The sequence below is a fragment of the Calonectris borealis genome, chromosome 3 (assembly GCF_964195595.1).
Source record: "Calonectris borealis chromosome 3, bCalBor7.hap1.2, whole genome shotgun sequence".
NCBI lineage: Eukaryota > Metazoa > Chordata > Aves > Procellariiformes > Procellariidae > Calonectris > Calonectris borealis.
In genome coordinates, this window is record NC_134314.1 from 100,923,117 (window position 1) to 100,935,353 (window position 12,237).

Here is a 12,237-nt window from a genome sequence, read left to right on the forward strand (position 1 = left end):
AAAATTGTTGTTTAGTTTCCCGCATAGATTTAATGACACAAAGAAAAATGTGCCTAGAAATAATTACAGGGACAAGTCATAAATTAGCAGTCATGCCAGTTCTCAGGGCATGCTACAAAACCAAATACAGTTACACAGGGAAATATATGATGACACCAAGTGAGTGTTGTATTTTCAGCTAACTGTTTCTGCATCTATACTCAACAACAGTGAAATGAACCAACTAACCCAAGGTAATCAGTCACTGCCAGTGCTTTCACTTTGGGTTTTTATATGGAATGAGCTAACTACTTGTTTTTTCAAACCCAGATGCCTGAAATTACGACCCTCAGTCCACAGGTTTTATTTGCAGAGGTATTAAACTCCTACTAGTCTCATTGACATCTCTGTTAACATTGAGAATAAAGCAGACTTCATAGGAATTAGATAGGCACATATGGGAAAAACACCCCAGGGTATGTATTATTGCTGGCATTGGCAATTAAACATGAAATGCTGCAAAACTGTCACATCAGAACAATTCATCATGATACAGTATTCTTTAAGAGATGGAAGGGATGATCAGAAAATGGAGAGAAATAAATGAATACATAATTCTAAAATAACCTGTGAGCTCCTTATCCCTAGTCTGGACCGTTTTATGCTCAGTTAAAGGATAACAAAACAAAGAGGATCTAACTCCACTTTGGATAAGGATGTCTTCTGCGTTTACAGAGGGTGACACCTCTGTAAAGGGACTTTCTCACATCCTTGCATGGAGATGGGGTCACAGCATGCAGGCACTGACTGTTTCTGAGGCAGCACAGTGCCTTAGGATGGAGGGGCTCTCATAATTAGTAAGAACATACAAGGTGATTTAAAGATTGTACCATCTAGAATGTGCTGCCTCGAAGTGAAGGATGGCATGTTACTGAAAAATACAGTTTTTCATAAAGCCAACACGTAATCAGTTTGATAGTTCACACTATTTCAATATATTGTATTTCATGTGCTTTATTGCTCTTTTCCTTTGCAACAAATCTCAAAGAAACAAGGTTTGCAAGAGAGCTATGGGAAGAGCTTGGGGATAATAGGGGCCAAGAAACACTCCAGGAGAATGAGATGGTCTGATGTCTTGATAAGAAAGCTTAGGCACGTCTCTGGGGTAGGGAAGGGGGAGCTTCCATGTAACATGTGAGTTTGGGGTAAGCAAATACACCCACATATACCTGGTAGGCCAGTGGCAGTCCTCTTTTACCTGTCCTCTTTACGGCTATCAGAAGTACAGTACCCTCAGCAAGTTCAAACTCCTCCTTAGATAGTCTCTGTTGAGGCTGTAACTACCTGTGCGTTCACTGGCTGTTTTCTTGCAATCTGTTCCCTCCATTTTTGCACAGCTTCATATTCTCAGTCTCAGCACAGTGTCTCTTGTTTAACTGAAATCAACTTCCTCTAAAACCTGTAATTTCCTTTTTTAAATATTTACAAACTCATTCGGTAAACATGATGTATTTTCAGCTTAGCATGGTATCATCACATTCTAATTTAAAGCTGAAAAGAGCTATAAAACCCATAAAGAACACTTTGCTGTGATATGAATATTTAATAGCAATGATCTACAAAAATGGACTTTACTTTTGAACTATTTAAATGGATCTCCTGAACATGTAATAAAATATTAGATTTGATGTTCCTCTTAGTGATATATTACTTGGAGATACATACACAAGACTTCTAGCTGACTAGCTTAGAATCACAGTCTTCCTGCATTTTGCTGGTGTATTTTTATCTTTACCATCATTAAACATGTTGTCTCCTTGTCTCACAGTATTACTAGAACACAAGAACTCTGGAAACACACAACTCACACTTCCTGAGGTATTGTTGAAAGCTAATGTACAGGCTAAGCAGAAATATATGCAACAATATATAAATATAAGCCATTAGCCTGATAAGAAACACTCAGTTCCTTTAGAAGTACCAGGCTTCAACTCTGATATGTGTGGGATCGCAAAATATTGGATCCTCCTCGTTGTAGCTCGTTAGCTCAAGTTCACAAGCGCTAGGGCACCTGCAGCTTTCAGCATCATGCAAGGGATAAGTATCAGGGTTAAATGAGGGCTCAGTCAGGTAGGCTATTAATAATGTCAGACATATGTCATGTACTTCATCATCACAATGCTCTCTTATTTATTCTGCAGTAATAGGTAATCAAATTATCTAAAGGTTCATTTCGTGCAGACTTGGTTTTCAAAGGCCGTTATGCTATCACCGGGCAAGCGTCATTAACATCAAAATCAGTAATAAGCTAAAACCCCATCACAGACCAGGGCCAGCTGACAAGACAAGTGTCAAAAGACAGCTCTTGTCCTGAAGAAGTTAAAGTCTAAATTAAAAAAAAAAGTCCACCTTTACTTGGAAGTAAATGAAACTGTCAGAAAGTGCCTGTACATCACAGGGCTCCATTGTAAGTGTAGGATGTCTTACACTTTACATTCGACCTAAGTATGCATAGGTCACTCTTTACTGTTGTCCTGGGCGTGTTGTCCCTGTTGATCAGGACAGCTGGAGTCAGAGATCACTAGAAAGAGGAAAACTAGCAAAATTATGTTTACAGGGAATAAGTGACAGAAGATGAACTACAAACTTGGAAGTTTATAGTTACTTTTCATTGTTAGTTTTGTCTTGCTTCTTGGTCAGAACACAAACAAGTACTTTGGCTTTTTTGTACCCCAAATTCCTTGCAACTCATGGGGAGCATTCATAGTTCTGCTTGCCTAAATCATCACAGTGCCTGCCCTAGAGACCCAGCCTTTTGCTATCCATTCTCCAGCATATGAAGTCTGAACTTAGTTGTTAGTTTGAGGCTGGAATTCTTAACCTGTGGAGATGTATCCCCTTGAGCTGAGCAGGATACCCATGGCTTCTCGGGTGTGTGTCTCTTACCCTACCGGGTGCTATATACCCTTTTTTGGGGGTTGTTTTGTTTGTTTGTTTTTTTTCCCTTGTTTGTTTGTTTTTAAACTATCTCAACCAGGACATGCATTTTAGTAGAAAGCCCTACCAATGGGTAACTTTGTATTCCATTTCCTGTATTCCAAAATAATTTTTCTAAATTCAAGAGTGATCAGTTTTATTCTGGTAACAGAAAAAACCTCTATCATCTTCATATTATTTTAGAAGGTATTATTGAGAAGGTATCATTAATGAAACAAAATATTTAAAAATCTATTGGAATACTAACTGCACTGCGTACCTTCTGATAAAATGTCTGTCTTCTCCTCTGCTTTGTGTGAATATATATCACAATATTTTAGACCTTTATTTTGTATCTTGCCCTAGCCAAAAAACAACTTTCCAATACAGCTATGGTTGACCATATGCATAATTTAAGGACAAAGTGTATAAGTATTCCTAATTACCTCCAAAGCAAGTTTGATGAACCTATGAAAATTAAGGAAAAAAAAAAATTAGACATATTGCAGTGTGAAAATAAATCACCAATGACCTTAACACTACTTTTTAGTGTTATCAAACAATAAAATATAGAATGTTCAGGCTAGATCTTGTTAATGTTTCCAGGCCCAGATTACAGTAACTCTAATGTAAAGATTTTCTTTTTCCTTCTGATGCTTCTTAATTTCTTTGGGGAGTTTGCTTTTCAATAAAAGCATGTTAAGTATTTGAGTTAAATAATGTAAAAGTAGGATGCTTTTTTTTAAAAAAGCTTGAAGCCAAGAAGCTTTCAAACAAAAAATACCTCCTTTTGCTGCAGATTTCTTCAGATTGCTTTCAGTATTTCCTGAAAGAGGCATTGCTGAGACAAATCATTTGCAGAAATATGTTGACTTCTTCCATTCAATTTAATATAATGGAGAAGAAATTTGAATGGCAAAACCTGCTTCTACAATCAAAGGCTTAGCATCCCATCCAGCTTGTCTGGAGATGGATGTAGATACTCAGTGCTTATTATGATCCGTTAAACAGCAGTAGCTTATTCAGCACACTGCTGTCCCTTGGATGCACTGACCTTCTGACATAGTGTTCAAAGACTGCATACAAAATGGCCTTCCATGAAAAATTGAAATGATACATTCAAGACACTGCAAAGCAGTGAAATACAGCTTTAAAAAAGAACCAGAAGAACATTGCATAATGAATACACTAATATTTTAAAGAGACCTACTCTATTACTAGTACCGAGACTAAGATTTGGCTGTGAGACGATTACCTCAATGCATTTGGGAGACAGCAATCCAGTGAGTTTTTCCTGCCTCCAGTTGGCATTATTACTTGAAATTACTCCATGAGCGTTCCCCCATGGCACGCTCAGAACAAGCGACTTCGGATCACCAAGGCGATTGCACTGCCTCTGCACTTCACTGTGAGCTGGTAAATAACTAAAGCTAATTTCATATACCAGCAACACACAGCACAAATCTCGAATTTCACCAGCTCACTGAAACTGCATTTGGTCCTCCAGCTATTTTAAATCAAATCAGTTATGAAGGAGAATTACTGGAAATTAAATCCAGCTACAACTCCAGGAACACCATAAAAAAGGCATTTTATTAAATTTAGGGTTGTGATAACCGGTTTGCTCTACTGTGGTCAGTGTATTTAAAAACACATAGGGGAGAAGAAATTTAAAAGCCAGTACTAACTAAGTGAAAGATGTAAGCTGGTTCTATGGGCCTAATTCCACATATGGGAATATGCAAGGGGTGACTCAGCAAAGGCTCAGAAATGATACATCAAATTGTACCAGTGCAAAAACTGGTCTGAAAGAGAATGAAGAATATGCCAGCGAGAACTAGGTAGTCTATTGCACACTGTTTGAATGCATTTTTAACAAGCGTGGATGCACAACAGTTCTGACAACAGCTTCAAAGAAGCAGCTCCACAAAGATACACAAATAATACATGCATCTTGCAACCTCAAGAAAGAAGTCCTGATAATGACCATAGGACTGTTTGCTGTTACAACTGACTTTTGACTAGATAACATCTGAAAACTGAACCCTTCAAGCTGTAAACAACGGTAAAATGTTTGCAAAGATCAAGGGGAGCAAGCGTCACTGATAGCCCTCTGCCTTGCTTACAGATGAACTCCTGAAAGAAACACCTTTCCCACTAAATTCCAGTTCTGTTATGGAGCCGTTTTACTTCCAAGGCTGGTTAAATGATCATCGCAGCGAAATAAAACAGAAGAAATCCTTGAGTATGTTTGGAGAGAACTTTGAAACAGAGGTAGGGAGTTCTAATTTCTCTGAAAGAGAGGGATATTTTTAAAGGTACAGATAATAGGTGCCTACTGTTCAGACAGAGTGAATCCAGGCCTGGGAACAGTATGTAGTCAGCAGAGAAGTTACGCACCCCTGCGGAACTGCCCTGCCCTTCGGAAGTGCCTGTCTTCCTCCACCGATTTGACTAGCTTAGGGCAGGGGCTTCCTAGCTTAGAACGGCTTCCTGCTGCCGTTCACGGAATCAACCTGAACTTTATTTCCATTCATTTCCTTTGGGATTAAAACAGCTCGCTCTCTCCACCTCCTACCCCCCCATATTTCCCAAATCAGAAACACCAGCGTGATGCAAATGCTACTCACACGTGTGTTCGGCTTCCTTATATGTCTGAACAGCATTCTTGGTGCCAAGTCTAATCTGGGTGTGTAAATACACTTTTTTTCCCTCCCCCTCAATCTACATGAAGTGGAAACAAGGAAAACTGGACAGCACCAGAGAGCCTGGGCTGTACTAAAGCATTGCACTTCTCAGTTTAGTCAAACACAGTCTAGTCTGGGTGTAAATGAAGCTGTCACCATTTGATAGCTGTGCTGTATGCACGACAGTTTACAAAACATATTCTTTTCCCGGGTTACCTGTGGTCACGGCCTGAAGAATCCAACAAATTTGACAGCAAAGTGACAGAGAGTGTGGGACTGTCAGGAAGAACACAGAAAGGGCAGATAATGAGAAAAATAAGGTCCGGTCTGCAGCTTTTTTAATGTTAATGGAAGAATCTTTTCTACTTAACAGGCTCTTGACAGGGCCCGGAGTTCATGAGGAGGAAGTGCCTGTTCCAAGAACAGAAGCAGGAAGGATATAGATGCAAAGCTGAGAGTGGGAGGAGGCAGAAGGAATAGATAAGTGAGGATGCAGAGAAGCATAAGGAGTGGCAGGTGTGATCAGTTCCCTTTTTATCAGTAGGAATCAATATGAGAATACCAAACGTAATGTGAATTTTAATGTCTGTAAAAATAACGTCATCGTCTATGAACACTTTTCTATAAAACCAGAATGTTTTAAATGCTGTAGGAAGATGAATGTGTACACATTGGTCACTGAGATGAATCTATTACTTTTTTTCCCTGTTTCTTTTTTTTTTTTTTTTTTTTTAAAAGGTTATAGCTTATGGACCAGGAACAACTGAGAAAAGTAAAAAGACTTCAGATATCTGGATATGGCAGCTGGTAGGTGACAATTCACACTTGTTAACCGATGAGTTCACGTTTCAGTTCAGAGCAGAGAGAACAATAGTAAAGCCTTCTAGCACCAGCAACAGAAATTAAAATTATTACCTTCCTTCTTGTAGAAAAGATCATCAACAGGCACCATCCTTCAGCTTTAAACTATGATGAAAAATAACTGTAAAGTACTGCCACCCTAAAAATAGTCTTATCTTACATGTTGAGGACAGAGATATTGGCATCCTTCATCAGGTCTTGGTGGGGATTTTAATATACCCTACCTAGAGTATAGCCTGTAAATACTTCAGAAAGCCTCTGAGTGATAAAAAAGCATCACCTATTACTTCTGTCTTGAAGCATTTGTCCTCATACTGAAGTCAAACTGAAATCAAGTAGACTAAGCTAATAAAAATCTAACTGAGAACTTGTTTATACTAAAGCACAGTGGTAGGTGACCCAGCTGTCCTTCATTCAACTAGCTTCTAGGAAACACTTGTAGTCCAAGGGGAAAAAACAGAGAAAAGCTAGTTTTCATTTACACAACTCACCTAGCTTGGGAGGCAGATATTTCTATCGGTTCCTGTTCTGTTGAAATTCGCAGAGGCTATCAAATACTAATTAAAGACATAATAATCTTGAAAGACATTTGTTTACACTGCAGCTTACAACAGCCTATGCAATCAAGCCCTTGCTTGCTGGCAAGAACCTGACTCCTCTGCTTGACAAGATAATGATGAGTCCATTCCAGTGTGGATGGACTCCTATTAGCGATTTCTGTCAGCTCCCTGCTGACTTGTGAACTACTTTTCAAGACTTAGGAATCAGAAGAGTAGAAGAGGAGTTTGAAGTACTCCAGGAGGTTATGTCGGTAATTTCCAGAGCTGTACCAACTTGCAGGCTGCTAGGTTAGATTGGTAGCAGTGAACCCCCAAGAGTCAGGCAGTGGGTTGCTGCTTTATGATGGGGAACAATGAACCATGAGGCATGTTTTTATTGATGCTAATAATATCAGACAGGGAGGATCAGCTAAATATTTCGCTGGGCCTCATGAAACAGAGCAGGTTTAAAGTGCTCTTTCAGTGGGAAAGATTTCTATACTTACCTGCAGCATTTTCTCTCTGCTAGTGACAGGACAAGGAAAATTAAAAGCTGATTATCTGTTCTTTGCCTTCAGGAGGGCACATCTACTGTTACCATGGATGGTAAAACCCTGACTCTGTCTGCTGGTGACAGCCTGCTTGTCCGTGCCCAGTCTACGTGAGTAAAGATGAACAGTGGTTCAATGCATGATTGCCCAGCTTCCAACAACATAAACTCTGTGTATTTGGTCCACACCAGGCTGGGCATCAGCTGGTGCAGAAACACAGCATCTGTGAATGCAGGATTTGCAATAGCCTCCATTATTCCTCAGGGCAGAAGTGTCTTCAGGAGGAAACAAAGCCAATTCACCTCTTACAATTAAAGGTGGGAAAAATAAAAAAGATATAAGCACTACCAAGAAAAAGCAGCATGCAAAAGACCATGCATAAAGGTAGACAGCACAAATACACAATCACTGATCACAGCAGATCCTCTAAGCTTCAGACCAGGCTTAATCAACATCAATGCAGCAATATTTGGGGTTCAGAGTAAGAACACAGCTCTCTTCCTGGAGTAGGATGCATATGGCTGTTTTATAATCCTGACACACGTGATATATGTAAAGGGAAAAGAACAGTGAAAATAGTTTCCAGAGAGAATGGAAAGGGAAAGAACTTGCCAACTCTTGTGAAGAGTGCCATAAGCTGATAAAGTGCCCACCATGCAGAAGATGAAGGATGATGTACACTCACTGGTAATGCAGTGCAGAAGATTATAGGCAGATGATAAAAATGGCCTTCTTTCCTACAGGAGAAATCTAATATATAGTAGTGCTGACATTTGCACCTTTTTTACAGCACTGAAAACGTTTGCTGAAAGAGCTGAAACCGTCCAGCTGTGCACAGAACTGTTCTCTGCACCTGTGATTCCAACACATAGCTACCTCCTCCCTTCACCATTTCTTCCACCCTGTGAAACCGCTTGTCTTAAATTAATTCCCAGTCCTGCAGTCCAATCAATGAGCATGATGCACATGCAGAGATCTGCCAGCACAGTTCATATTGGATTAAGACGTTTATCAGATCTGTACAGCAGGCACCTTTTATTGTATGTGTCACTGTTGCACACTGATTGATCTCTGGCCATCCATTTGGTGGATAAGGGAAGAGCAACTGACGTCATCTACCTGGATTTGTGCAAAGCATTTGACACTGTCCTGCACGACACCCTTGTCTCTAAATTGGAGAGACATGAATTTGACAGATGGACCACTTGGTGAATAAGGAATTGGCTGGTGGTCGCACTCAAAGAGTTGCGGTCAACGGCTCGATGTCCAAGTGGACAATGAGTGGCATTCCTCAGGCATCAGTATTGGGACCAGCACTGTTTAACACCTTTGTCAGTGACATGGACAGTGGGATTGAGTGCACCCTCAGCAAGTTTGCTGATGACATCAAGCTGAGTGGTGCGGTTGACATGCTGGAGGGAAGGGATACCATCCAGAGGGACCTTGACAGGCTTGAGAGGTAGGCCTGTGCAAACATCGTGAAGTTCAACAAGGCCAAGTGCAAGGTCCTGCACCTGGGTCGGGGCAATCCCAAGCACAAATACAGGCTGGGTGGAGAATGGATTGACAGCAGCCCTGAGGAGAAGGACTTGGGGGTGTTGGTTGATGAGAAGCTCAACATGACCTGGCAATGTGCGCCTGCAGCCCAGAAAGCCAACCATAGCCTGGGCTGCATCAAAAGAAGCGTGGCCAGCAGGTCGAGGGAGGTGATTGTCCCCCTCTACTCCGCTCTCATGAGACCCCACCTGGAGTACCGCCTTCAGCTCTGGGGCCCCCAACATAAGAAGGACATGGGCCTGTTGGAGCAAGACCAGAGGAGGGTCACCAAGACAATCAGAGGGCTGGAGCACCTCTCCTATGAAGACAGGCTGAGAGAGTTGGGGTTGTTCAGCCTGGAGAAGGTTCCAAAGAGATCTTATAGCAGCCTCCCAGTACCTGAAGGGGGCCTACAAGAAAGCTGGAGAGGGACTGTTTTACAAGGGCATGTAGTGATAGGACAAGGGGTAATGGCTTTGAACTGAAAGAGGGTAGATTTAGATTAGCTAGAAGGAAGAAATTCTTCACTATGAGGGTGGTGAGGCACTGGAACAGGTTGCCCAGAGAGGTGGTAGATGTCCCATCCCTGGAAGTGTTCAAGGCCAGGTTGGATGGGGCTTTGAGCAACCTGGTCTAATGGAAGATGTCCCTGCCCATGGCAGGGGGTTGGAAGGAGATGATCTTTAAGGTCCCTTCCAACCCAAACCATTCTATGATCCTATGATCTCTGCAACTGGCACAGAAACAGGTAATACAAAAGTGATGACCACAAAAGAAATACTATTGAATTTGTAGATACTTATTTTGTTAAAATAATATGTGTACTGAGGTGATTCTGTCCCAATCCTCACATCACCAAGATCAGAATAGACGCCTTCCCCTTGGTTCATCCATAAGTAGATATACATTCTTCCCCACCATGTCATGATGTTTGGCTTATATTAGTGATGGTGAAGAGTAATTCCTGAAATATCACAAGATATACCAATATGGAAAGAAAACAAGTGTAATCAGAACAGAACTTGTTTGTTTTCTCCTACTTTTCAGTAGCATCAATGTTTTAGTTGTGGTTTGAGTGTGTGGTTCCCCCCCATACACAATGGATCATCTCTCTTTCTATTTTCCCCAGGTACTACTGGAAGAGAGCAGAAGAATGTGTTGCGCTCTGCATTGCTCAGGATCCAAAACGCAAGCAGCCTTATACCTAGCTCCTGTGCCCGTTGACTTTGATGATAACTAAGTCTTAACCTACTTATCTTAATGATCTTTTAGTTGGAATGCCTGGAAATTTGAATAGTCTAACACAATGATTACACTGAATTAAGTGGAGTCAAGTGCTGTGCCCAATTAAAACTTTTTTCCCCATGTAGTTAAAGTTTCAGCAAAATCTACAATCAGTAATTTTTTAAAAAAACAAACAGAACAATAGTTCTTATCTGAAAGAAAATGAAAACAGTTCTTATCTGAAAGAAAATCCAAGTAGCAAGATTACTTATATAATAATATATATGATACTATCTAGAATAAGTTAAAGGCTTTTCAAATGCAAGTGTCTGCCACAAGATTGTAGAAAAGGAGATAGGACAGATCCTGTTATGCCTGCTTAGGTAACAGTCTTCATTTCTTTGTCTCAGTTTTGTCATTTGTAATAAATTGGGTATAACATTAGTTACCCAGCCCACAGTAGGGGACCTTTAATTGGCAGTAGCTCACAGATCTTCCGAGATCTTTGGCTAAAATGCACTTTAAAAAGCAAAACAAACTATCTGCTGCACTGCTCGAGGATCTCAGTGCTTTGTGAAAGAGAGGAAGGTGCATTAGTAAAGGGGGAAGCAGTACCTGCAACAACATCAAGCATTACTTAAATCACCATGTACTTGCTTCAGGTAACTTATTATCAGTTTACCAAATCCAACAATGCATTATCAATCACAGTTATCAGTAACGTGCCACACGTACCATGCTGGACACTGCATTATGCTATCAAGAACATAGCACAGCAATATGACTAACACAGGAGCATCCAGGTCATGGGTGTTCCTGTGCAGCAGAAATCTCAAGTCAGAGCAGCCTAAGAAGTGTGTTGAGGGACAAGGGAGCAGAAAAATTATAATCAGTTTCTACTAAATGCTGCTTCTTTTTGAACAATGAGGTTTCTTGGAGAAATAACAAATGTCAAATTATCTTTTCCTGCTTTTATTCCATGAATTCTCCAGAGAGGGGTTTTTGTTTTGGTTGTTTTGGGTTTTTGTTTGGGTGGTTGCTTTTTTGTTTGGTTTTTTTTTTTTTCCCCTCTTTCTTTAAACACATACTGTCCTTCACGTTACTAACATCAGAAAACAGGTTGCTTAAATGTTTGCAGGTATTATCAATTACATGTTTGAGAAAGCAAAAAGTTACCATTTCTTGATTTTTTCTGTAATTCTAATTAAATTCAGAAAATATTTCTTTAATGTATCTATCACCTACAAAGCTCATTAAACTGAGATGTCATACATGCTTTATTCAAGTGTTCATTCTTCTGATGAGAAAGACTCAGATGGCTTGGCTTTAATCTATAACTTACATTTAAGTTCACTAGTTTTTCTAGTAAAGCATACAGCAGAACTTTCCTACATCCTCCTAATAACAGGGGACATAATTTGAGAGATTGAGCCCAGTCCTTAAGGCATCACACATGAAAAGGAGCTATAACACTCCCTTTGAACAAGGGAGTCATTTATCTGATTATCACCGGTGTTGGCGTGTCTGTGTCTGCAGAATTGCCTGCTCCCTGAGTGAACATCTATGGTCGAGGGATTTAGGGTACCAAAGTGTTATATGTTCAGTCCACCAGTTTGGGGGTAACCACTGCATTTCTACTTATGGATTTACTTCATATCACAGAAATGTTTCTATATTTCACACTGAATGGTAAGTGTATAAAGCATAGCAACACATAGAACAATGTCCAGAATAATCAACAGCTCTTCATCCATCCAGAGGCACTGTGAGCCATGGAAATTTCAGAATAAAAATTAAGGCACCTCTGGATCAGATACTTCCCAGCTTTAGAGACTTAAGGATTTAAAATAAAGGCTCCACTCAAACTATATTTGTGATGAAGTC

General features: G+C 40.3%; 1 protein-coding gene across 1 annotated transcript in view; it reads left to right on the plus strand.

The window, feature by feature from the left end:
• Positions 1-11,633, plus strand: part of HAAO (3-hydroxyanthranilate 3,4-dioxygenase) — a 37,168-nt gene extending 25,535 nt beyond the window's left edge. The window contains exons 7-10 of the mRNA XM_075146935.1: positions 5,084-5,229; positions 6,381-6,449; positions 7,621-7,703; positions 10,259-11,633. Of these exons, the coding sequence (XP_075003036.1) occupies positions 5,084-5,229; positions 6,381-6,449; positions 7,621-7,703; positions 10,259-10,337 (377 nt within the window). The 3' untranslated portion in view covers positions 10,338-11,633. The remainder of the gene's footprint in view (positions 1-5,083; positions 5,230-6,380; positions 6,450-7,620; positions 7,704-10,258) is intronic.
• Positions 11,634-12,237: the final 604 nt, after the last annotated feature.